Raw genomic sequence first — 14812 nt, 5'->3', positions numbered from 1 at the left:
ATCATCGTAGATCGTTTTAACTTAGTATTGATCAAGCAGGACCACCATGTTATGATAGATCCAATACGAATCATGGGTGGATCGGCTCCTTGAGCCGATTCACAGGATAACCTGAGAGCCGATCGAGGCTCGTATTTAATGTTTACGTGTCTGCCATGCAGGAAATTAATCGAAGCAATCCATCACCTTCCTGACCAGGTATAGGTCAGGTGGCACGCCCTTGCACCAGCCAGGACGTGTGCCGGAGTTTTGCGGGCCGTCGCCCGAGGGACCAGGGCCCACCAGCAGTCCTGGGAGCCTCCCGGCTCTTCGTGTTGCTCGTCGCTGCTCGCCGGTGGGTTTTGGCAGGCAACAGTATCTCTAACCAGGACTAAATGTTCTGTTTGACTCGAAACTAAAACCGTACGGCGTACTATCCGTTGGTACTGGGACTAATGCTCATATTAATCCCGGTTCCAAACGCGGAAACTAATGCTCTCGGCAGCTGAACAAAATGCCCATTTTCTACTAGTGGTTGTGCCTAAACGAAATATGAGTGCGTGAAAATGCAGTAAAATGAAACATGCACTTATAAGCAAATTATTTGAGGAGTCACCAAAGAAACCAACAAGAATAAAATGATTCTTCTACGTTGCATGTAACGTGTCAGTTGTTACAAACCCATTCTTTGCCTCAGTTTGTTGTTTTCAACAAAAATGGAACTTTATCGTGAAATTCAAATCTAAACTCACTACTTACAAGGTTATAATCATATCTCATATGTGGCCAAGGTTGCTTACATGTCAAACATTTTATTCTTCAAAAAGTTAATCTCTAAACTCACTGCTAGTATTAGAACTCCTCGGTGAAAATGATTGAAAGAGGATAAAACAAGCCAAGCTCTTTGCCTGGAAGTTTGGAAAGATATTTGCCCCCAACACCCATGGCTGGCTTCGAGGATAGCACAGAATCCAGATAATTGTTTTCACAAAGTTTTGAAATTTAGAAATATTTCTATTACCTTTTAATTATGCTAATCAATATCACTCATTAAAGACTATGCGTCCAAGTCAGCCTTTTAGGCATATGTTCGTAAGGTTTTACCTCTCCTTCAAACCCAACCCTGTTAACAGCTTATCCAGGGCGACATCTCGCTTTGGACTACACCTTGGCGTTCAGCAGAATCATACTGCTCGATACTACAGATGGATCCTTATCTGGCCCGAAGTGTCATTGGTCCCCTTAATTAATCCACTATTATGAAGTGGTCACTTTGACACTAGCCAATATGCTTTTGATTTGTGGGTGCAAACACCTTTTAATTTCATCGAAGGTACGCAAACATATGGCGCAGAGACCGTGCCCGCGTCTTACAGCTGAAAGCGTATCTCGGATGCTCCTTCGTGATGCATCCCTGCTTCTTACAGCTGAAGGTGTACCTCGGGTGTTCTGTTTTGGTCATTCTGTTCTTTCGTGAATAAGTACGATTAGTTTACATACATAAACAAAGATGTCTGGTTGGTGTAGTTGGTTATCACGTTAGTCTCACACACTAAAGGTCCCCAGTTCGAACCTGGGATCAGACACGATTTTTTATTTTTTTCTCTAACCTAAGGCAAATTTATGCTTATTTTAAAATTCGATCAATTGCACCTTTTTAGTACGCAGAAGCATGATTATGCAAAAATCTGCTAAAACATCAGTAGCAGTCAAACGACTCGTTTAGGTTTGTTTAGGCCTGCTGTGCTTTTTGGCTGTTCCATTTTTATTAGATATCTTGTATATTACTAGCTAATTAATTATGTACTTGTTTTACTAATACTGAACTATATGGATAGTCATGTACATACTACCATTAAGTGGTTGTTTTTCTTGTTTGTTATGGCTGAGAATTCCTGAACCTGTACTCTGCATCTCTTTCTTGAATGTGATCGACCACCAGCTACAAGATGGCATCTCTTTTTCTGTGCTTAAAAAGTCGGTTTTTGCTGAAATTATTAATAAGAAAATAGAATGTGGAGATATACACATGGTATTTATAAATGTTTTAATTTTTTAAAATATGTTTAAAACACATTTCAAATAAAGTGAGCATAGGCATCAGAAGACAAAAGGGCAGCCCCAGGTCGTCGGCCTTCGGCTGCCGCATGCATGAGCCACATCCTCTTGTGCATGCCCATTTTTCGGTTTCGTTTCGACGCACGGCACTTCTGCTCCGGTGCTCCTCCCCTGGAATTTTTTAGGCTCGTTAAACACAATAACGGTGGAGATCTTGTCATATATGTTCGTAAGCGAGGGCACGATTGTAATTTTAGTGTAGGTGCACCATCCGTACAACCCTGTATAGGCCCGTATGGCCCGTGTTGTGGTTACCTTGTTTTTTACGTATCTACGGTCACGTGCGTGTGCAGAAATAGAAAGATCCTATAAAGATCTTGCTCATGTGACCTCTTTTTTTTTCTTACGCGACGTACACATACCGTATCAACATAGACTGGTATACATTGGCTAGATATGGATTTCGGCGGACCCAACATAGGAAAAAAATCCATCTATAACTCTTCAACTTTATTTAGGGGGGGAGCACCGGAGCAACCCTCGACGCACGGTTCAATGCGTGTATGTCCGTTGTGACGGCAACAATGATCTTCCGTTTGACGGATGTACGCGAGCATGCGTATCTATCAAAGTTTTTTCCTTCTCTGTTGTGAACGTTGATGGATTAATTCACACAAAGAACATGGCGATGTTGATTTAAAGCTAGCTATACTTTTTGTTTCTTCTTTCGAGCAGAGGCTACCTATACTACTATCTATCTGTAGCAGTCTACTGTCACCTAGAGAAACACATAAATATAAATGGTACATCACATTATATCTTAATTGTCAGCTGTACTAATAATGAAGATTATTTAAATTGTAGTAAAAAGTTTATGTTGTTAAGAAAAGATAAATGGTACTAGTATAATAGAGAACCCTTATACTGTCTTTTCTTTTTGAGCAGAGGATAGCTATACTGTATTTTCTACTTGACTGAAACATTTCAGCGTATCGACGAACACTTGCCCAGTTGTGGGGGCACAGAGATGCGGCCACAGACAAACAAGCCGTTCGACGATCGTTTGCACGACGAATGCGCCGCGCAAAGCTAAAAAGCCAACGATGCGGATAGGCACCACCGCTCGCTCTGGGGTCCCCACGTGTCAGCCGTCGAGCGCCGCCGCCGCCGAAGCACGCCCCGGCAAGCAACCCGCAGTGCCGCAGCCAGCCTCCGTCATACGGCGGCGGAGGCCGTTGCTCCTCCCGGACGCTTCACTTCGAAGCCACCGCCGGCCGGCTACTTAAGGCCGCATCCTTCCTGCACCTCTCACTCACTCGCCAAGGTGTTGTGTGGTGAGGACTCTCCTAGAAATACTATCGTTCCATTTTTTGCCCTGCTTGTTTTGGGATGTCCTGCCTTGGGTTCTTGGTTTGGTTTCCTAGACGATCTGCTTGACGAAATGTTGAATTAGTTAGTACCGGTGCTAAAGCTAGTGTTGTTTAGTTGTATAATCTGTAAAAGCCTTTTAATTTTCCGTGTGAATACAGACTGCTGGTTAGATTTCTTGATATTTTTTTCACAACTCTAGTTAGCTCTTAGCAGTTCTCATATTACGTGTAGACATTCTGTTTGTTCTGATAATTGTTATCAAGAATTTTAATCTGAAGGTGCCATGTTCAAGTGGTCTGTAGTGTTTACGATTTCCTCCAAACGTGAACCGGCAACGCATAAGACATCATGTTTTTGTTATTTATTCAACAGGAATACACGGACTGGTTAGTGCGGAGGTATGGGTTCGAAAGAAGCGCCCTGTCGCGCTCATGCCATCTTCTGCTTCTTGCTTCTGTTCTGCGCGGGGACCAAGTGTTTGGCATCGGAGTTTGAGGTCACCCAGGAGGCAAGCCTCAGTGTTGACGCTTCACCGAACCTCGCTCGAAAGATCCCTGACACGCTGTTTGGGATGTTTTTTGAGGTGAGGAGAGATATGCCGATCTTTTTAAGGAATCTCAAGTTTCAATGCATTCACAGAATGATCCATATGTAGTAATTATGTTCCATCAGGTTCTCACTTCTATTGAATTGACTAATAATGTAGGAGATCAATCATGCCGGGGCTGGTGGAATATGGGCAGAACTTGTTAGCAATAGAGGTAATTTTAATTCTTCTTAATACAAGTAAAAATTGACTGTGACAAAATACCTATCAGTGGCAAATGGGGTACTGACTCAATTGGAGCATGCTCTTGTTTGCGTGTCTATAATACTCTGATAAATCTAAACGATTTCAATTGGAGCATGTCCGAGTACCATGTTTCTTATGTATACTTCCATCTGAATTCTAATTGATCTTGAACTAATATACAGCACTAGCGTAAAACTGATGTGTGACAAGATGCCTATCCTGTCTAGTCCATTGGAACATTTTTTTTTTTTTTTTTTTTTTTCGAGAAAACGCAAAGGACTCTTTGCGTTTCATTTCATTGAAGAGATAGAAGTTTACAAGCCTCCTAGGAGGTGTTACAGGGGTTTATTACAGCTAGGAAATTAGTGCACATCCCAGGTCATAGGCAGCACGTCTCTCAGTCCCTTGGCACCAGCGGTAGCCCAGGCCGCCGCTTCGTCTTTGATGGTAGCACATAGGCTGCGGATGGAGGGCTGCTGTCCATCGAAAACGCAGCTGTTGCGGTGTTTCCAAATCATCCAGGGCACCATCAGGGTTATGGTTGCAAGTCCTTTGCGCATTGGTTTGGGGGTGTGCTGCCTTGCCACGATCCACCAATCGTTTAGGGATGCATCGTCCTGTGGCGGCCTGCAGGACATGCGCAGCCAAGATAGAGTTTCGTGCCAAAGCTGCCGCGAAAAAGGGCAACCGATGAAGAGGTGGTGAATGGTCTCTGCCTCTTGGTCGCAGAGCAGGCATTTGGCATGGTGCTGCAGGCCTCGCCTGGCGAGTCGATCAGCGGTCCAGCATCGATCGATGTTGGCGAGCCAATGGAAGAATTTGACTCGGTTAGGCGCCCAACTCTTCCATATGAGCTTCCAAGAAGCGCAGTTAGTGGAGCCTTGGAACGATGCGAGATAGGCTGATTTGGCGGTATAGTTGCCGCTGTTGTGCCACTTCCAGATCAGGGAGTCATCGTCGGTGGTCAGCTGTGTGTGTTCGACGAGCTGCCATAGGCGTAGGTATTGGCCGAGCTCGTTGATGCCGATGATGCCATGTATATCCTGTGCCCAATGGTTCGCAGCCAAGCCATCGGCCACAGTCCTAGTCTTGCGTCGGCGCTTGGGGATGCAGGCATAGAGGTCAGGTGCGATCTCGCGGACTGCACGGCCTCCGATCCAGCGATCCTCCCAGAATTTTGCGGTCTGGCCATTGCCGATCGTCATGCTTGTCGAGGCGAAGAAGAAGTCTGCCTCTTCGGTGGTGAATTGTAGGTCCAGACCGGACCAGGCTCGGTTGGTGTCGGTACGGCTGAGCCATTGCCATCGTGTGCGGAGAGCTAGGCTTGTCCTATGTAGGTCCTGTATTCCGAGTCCGCCATGGGAGGTGGGCCGGCAGACTCGCCGCCAATTGACATGGCAGCTGCCTCCATTTGCTGCGCTCCGCCCCTCCCAAAGGAAGCCTCTCTCGATCTTCTCCATGAGCTTGATGGTCTTCTTCACAGGCGCCAACACCAACAGCTGGTGGATGGGGATTGCGCCAAGGACCGACTTCACCAGGGCAAGTCTGCCCGGTTTTTGCATTAGCCTTGATTTCATATCTAGATGAAGAAAAGTATATACAATAAAATTAAAAGAGCTACCCTTCTTAATAGCTGCCTGAAGGTCACAATTCCCTATTGACATATCCTTCCTGTTTAGCCCAAGTCTATTCTACCACATCTTCAAGCCAGTCATCACTACTTTTGAACGTAGATATAAAACTACATGTACAAACAGTTTATCTAAGGCATTTTGAATAAATGGATAGGCATTCACTGAAGTTGCTGTTGGTATTTGATGTTTAGAATAATTTTAGCTTTCACTGATCCAGGTTTTGAAGCTGGAGGGCCCCATACTCCATCAAACATTGACCCGTGGTCCATAATTGGAGATGATTCATCCGTATTTGTAGCAACAGATCGTATGTCATGTTTCAGTCGAAACATTGTTTCTCTAAGAATGGAGGTTCTCTGTGAAAACTGCCCAGATGGTGGTGTCGGCATTTACAACCCTGGGTTCTGGGGCATGGTATGAGTTTATGTTGATCATAAGTTGATTGCTCATACTATATTTCTGTCAATTTGTGTTTTTTCTTCATGAAGCTAAAAGTAACTAGCTTCCATATTCTGGTGTTTGTAAGAAAAGGCACAGCATGTAATGTACCGCCCTTTCATTTGTTTCCTTCCAAATAATTCCATCACACCCATCATGCCAATTTCAGAACATAGAAGATGGAAAGACCTACAATCTAGTTATGCATGTTAAGTCGCCGGAAACAACAGAGCTGACAGTTTCACTAACAAGCTCTGACGGGTTACAGATTCTGGCTTCAGCTGCTATACGGTTAGAATATTTTCCCTCGAATTTGAACATCATGATAAGTATATTTGACTATTACAATAGCTGAAAGTATTGTACTTCTGCAGAGTATCCGGCACATCAAATTGGATAAAATTGGACCAGAGTTTGGTTGCTAAAGGAACAGACAGAACCTCAAGACTTCAAATAACAGCTAACAAGAAGGGAGTTGTATGGCTTGATCAAGTATCACTCATGCCTTCGGATACATACAAGGTAAGTTATACTTTCATTGTCAATCTTGATACTGAGAAGAGTACATCTAAAGAAAAAGCTACACTGAATTTTAATCTTGTTAAAACCTATAAACTTAAGGTGAGTTTGATCGTTGTAGTATATCATTTTGCATCTGGTGCATGGCTTGGCTTTATCTGAGAGTTTGATATACTTAATTTTACTGCATTCTCAGGGACACGGTTTCCGCACAGAACTTATATCCATGCTTATGGATTTAAAGCCCCGGTTCTTGAGATTCCCTGGTTTGTTGAAACTTTTTCTGATTGAATATTAAATTCTTGATGTTTGCACATATGTTATCAAACATATCTGGAATAATGCATTAGATCACATGTAACTATTGTAGGAGGTTGCTTTGTTGAAGGTAGTTGGTTAAGAAACGCATTCAGGTGGAGGGATTCTATTGGTCCATGGGAAGAGAGGCCTGGACACTACGGAGATGTTTGGAATTACTGGACAGATGATGGCCTTGGATATTACGAGTTTCTTCAGGTACTAGTTTTAAATGTTTCACCCTTTCCTTCTATATTATTACCCTAGATCTTATACTACCTTTGAAATCTACATTAAAGCTTTCTGAAGACCTCGGTGCTGCCCCGGTCTGGGTATTCAACAATGGTAATTATATTAGATGTTTTATATCTTTGATCACTGTTTCCTTCTTTAATTTGGAAAGTTCTCCCTCAAATCTCAGGAATCAGCCACCATGATGAAGTTGATACAACTGCTATTGCCCCTTTTGTCAAAGTAAGTCCTGGAGTTTGAACTCCCAAGTTCATCATAAATATTTTCTTGTTAGATGATCAATATTGAAGCAGAGGTTGGTCTTAGTTCTTTACTTTCTTGTTAACATCATTCACAAATATAAATGATATTATGCACAAAGAGCATTCTTCATAGCTCATAATAGTAATAAACTCACCAAAAGATTCCTACTTCATTTTCAGGCTTAGGTATTTCTTGTAACTAATGATCTAGGTTCATTATTTTGGATCTGTTCTCATCTGTTCTGCAGGATATATTGGACAGCCTAGAATTTGCAAGGGGGAGCGTTGAATCAACATGGGGTTCTGTTAGAGCTGCGATGGGGCATCCTGAACCATTCCCAGTCAAACATGTTGCAATTGGAAACGAAGATTGTGGGAAAAAAAATTACCATGGTAAATTTTCCGCTCATTCATTTCACACTCAAGCCATTTTTCCTGGAATTTCCATACTTAAGTCAAAAGTAGCGCTGTGCACAATTTTAAGATGTACCGTCAGTGAACAGTAAGTATATCTTGACCATGATATATTTACTAAGTAACATAGGTAATCCAGGGAGGTGGCCAGGTGGCTACACATGATTTCGGAGACACACATTTGTGCATATAAAAAACTGCAAAAACATATGTGCGTGCAACATGTATGTAACTCAAAATCGCTTGACCCATCCATACAAGCTGAAAAATCGCATTTGATAATCAAGCACTCAACTTTCAGTCGCACAGTTTTAATCATGCGAAAGGGGGCGATATCAAGTCAAACTTTTTGATGATGCCATCTTTTTTCCCTTAGATGTTTTTAACATAATTATAATTACCTCATCGCCCTTTTATCATTCTACTCCCTCCACCATATAATATAAGATGTTATTGCAACAATTATACTCATATATTGGTTATAATAAAATCTTATATTATTCGACGGAGAGAGTAGTATTTATCAGGCCGGACAGTACTCATATATATCATCAGACAGGAGTCCCTTAAAGTGAGAAAAAAAAAGTCCTCTTCATTTTAGTAGTCTGATTGCGCTGAAGAATTTACATCCATTAGGTCATGGGGAGACTACTGTTGCCAGTGTCTTGATAGCGATGATCACATTCCTCGTGTCCCAAATTTTGGATTCAGTGAGGTGATCCGTTGCAACGCTGATCACATAGCCCTTTTTTGTATTTACATTCTCCTATTTTAAGGCCAATCTGTACTCATCCTTATTTTTTTTGTTGATTTTGCATGTAAACTAGTCTTGTTCTATCATAACTTCCTGTTGTAGGGCATAAATTATACTTGAACTATTGAGAGGCACTGATTACAATTATTTAGCACTGATATGAGCTGTCTTTAGATACATGATGTTCTTTAATTTATTAAACAGGAAACTACCTCAAGTTCTACAATGCTATACGAGAGGCTTATCCAGACATTCAGATGATTTCGAACTGTGATGGTTCCTCTACACCACTTGACCACCCTGCTGACTTATATGATTTCCATGTACTCCCTCTGTTCCATTTAAATCAATATTCCAGAAAAATAAGACAAACTAGTAATGCATTTATTAGTACTATTTCAACCAATCAAAGCTACATTGAAAGTAATGACATCCAATAGAGAGAAAAATAGCACTTCGTTTTCTTTGTTTTCGTTGACTAAAAGCTAGAATGTAGATTAATATGGAACACAAAAATTGATCTAAAATGTAGACTAAAACAAAACGGAGGGAGTACACTACTTGCTGCCAAATCTTTTTGCCTCATTTCTTGCTGTATAGAATCTATAATTCTACCTCATGTTTTTCCATCAAGGTCAAGTACTCAAGTTCAAGTTCTTTCTTAGATCCTGAGGATCCTTCTTCTTTTTAGGTCTATACCGATTCCAAGGCACTATTTTCCATGAGGAACACATTTGACAAAACCTCTCGTAGTGGGCCCAAGGTATGCCTCAATTCTCATTGCTTTGTGGACCTTTTTTACTTTGCAGGAAGATGCCTGTGAAACAGCCTTGCAAAGGCTCTTGTTTTTCATGATATACCTTTCATATGAATTTAGGGCTTCCTTACAGTTCTCAAGGGATGTTCTTTTTTTCGGAACTCAAGGGATGTTCTTAGGATAGTCTTTATCTTAAAATGTCCCCTGCTTGCTTATAGTACTTGGGTGACCCCTTGCTAACGCAGCTAGCTGTAAAAGATTCCCCTTCTTTAAATTAATTATGTGACACTCTATGCATGTGTTAATGTGTAGGTCTATGTCCCCACTTCGCCTAAAATTGGTAACCTAGACCCCCAGGCTGTATGGATGGCTCCAGGGCCTATATGCAACAAAATCAATCAGACCAGGCTTGTAGGATTAAACCCACCACTATACTAGCATCAAGCACTGAACATAGGCCAAATTAGGCCTGGTGGCAACAGTCACCACCTGATGGTTGCCTTTCAATACTGATTTTCGAACTTCCTGTAAAAACGGAATACAATTTTCCATTTTCAGGATGTTGAGGGATACGAGGGGGGGGGCTAAGGAGAATATCAATTGTGTGATGATGTGTTGTCAAGCATCTTGGGAGTTTTATGCATTCTCTTACTTATTTACATCACCATAGGCGATGACATGGGTATTGACATCACCTAATCCTGTTTAGACACCCTAAACACCTTCCTGAATGTGATTTTGAGTGCAGGCTTTTGTTAGCGAGTATGCTGTTACAGGAAAGGATGCAGGTAGAGGTAGCCTTCTTGCTTCATTGGCAGAGGCTGCTTTCCTTACTGGACTGGAGAAGAATAGGTAATTCTCCTTCAATATTATTTGTTTGGTAATTTGGTGTTAGTAAGTTTTCTCATGAAGTCATCATACCTAAATGGAGTTTTATACTCTACTAATAACAAAAAAGTGATGTTTACTTTTGAGTTATCTGACCGGTCGCTTTTTTTTCTTTTCTTTTATTTTGCAGTGATATTGTTCAGATGGCAAGCTATGCACCGCTCTTCGTGAACGATAACGACCAGACGTTAGTTATCAATCGATGTCTTTGCACTAACTTCATTGTTTTCATGTTCATATTGATTTTAGCACTACAATAAGTACATTCGACTGAAATAATCAGGTGGAACCCAGACGCTATTGTGTTCAATTCCTGGCAGCAATATGGAACTCCCAGTTACTGGATGCAGAAGCTTTTCCGTGAATCAAGCGGCGCTATGATCCATCCGATCACAGTCAGTTCAAACTACTCTGGTTCGCTGGCGGCATCTGCTATCACATGGCATGATAATGACAACAGCTTCCTCAGAGTGAAGGTAAGTAAAAACAATTTGCATCGTTGCATGCGGAGAATTGCAATATTATTGTGCTGATCTTAGAAGGCCATGCATTCGCAGATTGTGAACTTTGGGCCAGATGCCGTGAGCCTCACAATCTTGACAACTGGGATCGAGGACAGCGTCAATACGCTCGGGTCCACTGCCACTGTTCTCACTTCTGGCAGTGTGATGGATGAGAATTCATTCATTAACCCAAACAAGGTATTACACACCTAAGCTCAAATAATATCAAATACACAACAATGTGTACAGCCTTGTCGTCGATGGTTATGATGTGTTCAAGCGCATCACGACCGCAATGTGCAACTGTTTTGCCAGCTCATCTGAAACTAATGCTTTACCTATTACTACGATTAATAATGCAGGTTGTGCCGGTGACAGTCCAGCTGCGCAACGCCGCAGAGGAGATGCAGGTCACACTGTCTCCTCACTCTTTCACTGCGTTCGACCTTGCGCTGGCGCAGTCCAAGCTTGTAGCGGAGATGTGAAGAAACAACACGGTGTTGATGAATAATATGAAGATAGGCAAGCACCAGCAGGAAAGCGCGGAAAGGTGTCAGTGCGCTCGTGTCTTGATAAAGCACTGCATCTTGTCTGCATTGTATGGCATGAAAGAAATAATAAATGAAAATCACGTCAGGTTATTTGCTTTCCTTTTCCTGAAAGCATATCTATTTCACTTTTAGTGAACTGACTTGCCAAAAAAAATCATGCTACCTATAATTAGCAAAACTGCGAAGATATGATTGTGAGCTAACTTATCACTGAGGCTTTTTAGAACCATAGGTTTTCTGTAAACCAAGTGCCCTGATAAATTATGGATTTAGAGTTTAGGGTTTGAATTGAGCAAATTTATCTGGAAGCTTGATCGCTTCGTGCTCGAGGAAATGTACATCTGAACATTTGTACAAATGATCCTTTTACAGACATTAAATATCGTCCGCTCCAGATCAAAGAAAGATGATGTCTGTTCCATGAGATAAAAGAGGTAGTGCAGCACCGCAATACTGGAACATCACAATATCCAATAAATGTGAATGCCACATTAATTAAAAACGAACTTCAACATGTTAACTTGTACTATACTGCAGGCTGCAGCATCATACAAAGTCAACGAAAATCCAAACCTCAAAGCAAAGATGTCGTCCAACACTCCAACTTCTTCACGTCACAAAGCATGATGAATAAAAGTAAAAAACTATACAACAGCCTTTCTGAGTCTGAGTTATTCCATTAAAATAAATATGTTCTCTCCCTAACCATTGTACGGAGACCCTCATGAGTATGTGTGTGCGCCAATGAGCAGCTGGTGCGCATGATGCTTGCTTAGGCTGGTCATAATGCTGGTATCTTAAGTAGTATCATGTATCTTAGATCCATAAAAATACGGATGTGACATCTAATTAAGAAGGAGAGATAAGATTAGTGTAATGGATAATGTATTATAGCGCACGTTACGAGAAAAGTTAATGCTAAAATAGATCTTGTACACATATTTGTATTGGGATTCTACAAAACAATAAATTTAAAAAATTATGATACTACTCTATAATACCACCCATTATAGTGATAGTACAGTATCATACAAGTATCATATGCATGATACTACTATATAATAATATGCATTATGACCAGCCTTAGCTCCTTAAGAACAGTGTATTGTGGCTATGATGAATCTAGTATTGTGGAGACCAATGACAATTGAACGTAGGGAGCCACACATCTTCTTTGATAACTGAAAGCAACCCATCGGAAAAGTTGGAACCACCTAGAGCACGGACTTGATCAGAGTTTCGTTGCCTACCATCGACATGCCTTGTCCCTTCCAGCCCTTCACCTTATCCCATGATCTGTTTGTCACATATTTGAACACCCCATCTTTGGATCGCCCCACCACCGTTGGGAGGCCCACCTCGTTCTCTGAAGCTCCGCCTGTTGAGAGTCGCATCAGTGCGCCCGACTCGCTCGGCTTCCCTCTCCGGCGGCGATGCCGGCCGGCGTGGTGAAGAGAGTGCAGCGCGGGGTTCTCCTGTAAATAGTAGGTTTAGGTTTTCTTTAGGCTTAGAGGTTATGTGTTGTTTTGGCTCTATGCCGTTGTCTCGGGTGCTTCTGCTGCTTACGAGCTGCAGCCAGGAGGTGATGGGCTTCGTCCTGCTCGTCGTGCTCCTGAGGTGGGAGTCGAAGGCGGCAGTCCGGGTTTGTCAAAGATCCCGCTCAAATAAGCTCGTTGGTTACCCTCAAGATCTATATCTGATGGTTTGGTGCTGTGTTGGTGAGGTGGAAGCTCCAATTTGGTCTCTCTTCTTCAGCCATCAACTCATCAAGGGGATGGAGAGGGGGAGTGGTGGACAGAAGCTCTACTTCCTTCGGCATGGCGTGGAGCTGCTGATATTCACGGAGTTCATCAACTGGGGCGAAGATACGTCTCCGTTATCCTTGGTCGTTGGGACCGCTCCTTGTTGCAGCGCCGTCAGCACTGCAGCGTCTTCAACCTCCTGGCCGGCGAGCCTAAGAGGAGGCCCTTTAGCGACTCCATCACGGCGCTCAACGCAGGCCCATCGCCAAGTGGCTTCGTCCCCGGCGGAGGTGCAGGTGGTCGTGATGTCGAGTGCTTCGTCTTCTTCGGTGGAGAGGAAGGACCTGATTGCATTCTCAAACTTTTATTTAGGGTCCTTGTAATAGGTGGGGGCTCGATTGTAATTTTTTTTTCTTCTGTGGTCCTCTATGTAACATGTAAACCCACCGTATAAGCAGCTCTCTGGACCCTTCGGGTCCTTTCTTTGTTCAAAAAAAAAAAATTATACATGTGGCGTGGTGATGGATTAATGCCCGACGAATAAGGTTATCCAGAAACAAGCGACCATCTCTTATTTCACTGCACTGGCCTGATGGCAATATCTCTGCCCATCCATCACCATATCAATCAAACAAAATCTGAGTGTATCTCTAATTTGTAGCAATATAGTCAGAACACGTTCTTCATGGAACTGATAACTCTAAGAGCCTGGGCCATATGGATGACAAGCAATGCTAAGATTTTCAGAGGATCTCAACCTAATCTTTACATATGCATGGCTATTTTTAAAGAGGAACTCAAGTGGCTTAAATACAGGGGTAAAAGGAAAAGTTACAACTAAGTTTCGTACAATTCTCTTGCACGAATGAACTTTAGACCCAAAAATAAATATAAATATAGAATATTCCTACTGTTTTCGACACAACAAAAAAAGAAGGTTATCCAAAAGAACTTTCTGGATGGTTTCGTTAATTAAGTTCCTAGGGAAAGCATGCAAATCAGGCATGCATGCACTTCAATCCATGGTGGCAAAATAAAGATTGCACTACAATCTCTCAAATCATTTTGTCTCGTCTTACTCGATACCGATGGCAAGTATTATTCATAGCATGCAAATCAATGAATGCAACTATTCATGGAAACATGTTTGCATTTGTTATTTCATCTTCCTTTCTTCAAAATTTTGCATGTTATCCCTTTTATTGGAGATTATGCAGTGGCGGAACTAGTTTGGAATGTCAGGTCGGCGGTGACTCTAGTTTTAACATCCAAGTCCCTACAAAAGTTCTTCAATGATTCTTGAAGTCTGGGGGTGGGGGAGGGGCCCCTCCCCTCCCCTGACTTACGCATAGCTCCTCCACTGAGTTTATTAGTGTGCAATACAATATTTTCACTTGGTTTGATAATTAAAAACAAAAATCTAAAACATGAAGATGATTGCATATATAAACTACCGTAGGTGATGCTAGGTTATGTAATCCATCCGGGTAAGTGAGTTGAAGTTTTCAAGTTCATGCGTCATAAGATTGTGAAAATTCTCTCGTTCGATGTCTAGAAATGGAAGCGGTAAGGTTTATCATCAAACTAGGTAAGGTTTTAGTTGTTGTTCGCCGTTTTCAT

The 14812-nt window shown here is 42.1% G+C and overlaps 1 protein-coding gene and 1 non-coding gene across 2 annotated transcripts; both read left to right on the top strand.

Annotated features, from left to right (window-relative positions):
• The first annotated feature begins 1491 nt into the window (after positions 1-1491).
• TRNAV-CAC (transfer RNA valine (anticodon CAC)) lies at positions 1492-1565 on the top strand. Its single transcript has one exon. It is a non-coding gene; the product is annotated as a tRNA-Val (tRNA).
• Positions 1566-3070: 1505 nt separating this feature from the next.
• Positions 3071-11586, top strand: LOC127299962 (alpha-L-arabinofuranosidase 1). The gene is made up of 18 exons (XM_051330024.2): positions 3071-3371; positions 3781-3991; positions 4115-4169; positions 6053-6249; positions 6443-6564; positions 6648-6795; positions 6989-7058; positions 7163-7308; positions 7389-7434; positions 7511-7563; positions 7832-7976; positions 8956-9074; positions 9443-9514; positions 10257-10360; positions 10527-10583; positions 10680-10872; positions 10954-11097; positions 11262-11586. Exons 2-18 carry the CDS (start codon positions 3809-3811, stop codon positions 11382-11384), a joined length of 1977 nt encoding a protein of 658 aa, XP_051185984.1. The 5' UTR covers positions 3071-3371; positions 3781-3808; the 3' UTR covers positions 11385-11586.
• The last annotated feature ends 3226 nt before the right edge of the window (positions 11587-14812 follow it).

This window comes from Lolium perenne, chromosome 5 (assembly GCF_019359855.2).
Source record: "Lolium perenne isolate Kyuss_39 chromosome 5, Kyuss_2.0, whole genome shotgun sequence".
In the NCBI taxonomy this organism is placed as follows: domain Eukaryota; kingdom Viridiplantae; phylum Streptophyta; class Magnoliopsida; order Poales; family Poaceae; genus Lolium; species Lolium perenne.
The sequence above is the reverse complement of the archived record's forward strand: the minus strand, read 5'-3'. Positions and strand labels throughout refer to the sequence as shown.

Excerpts from the sequence above, each read along its gene's own strand:
- LOC127299962 (XM_051330024.2), top strand. The coding sequence starts at position 3,809 with ATGGGTTCGAAAGAAGCGCCCTGTCGCGCTCATGCCATCTTCTGCTTC. Across the intron at positions 3,992-4,114 it reads TGTTTGGGATGTTTTTTGAG|GAGATCAATCATGCCGGGGC; the intron begins GTGAGGAGAGAT and ends CTAATAATGTAG. Across the intron at positions 11,098-11,261 it reads CATTCATTAACCCAAACAAG|GTTGTGCCGGTGACAGTCCA; the intron begins GTATTACACACC and ends TTAATAATGCAG.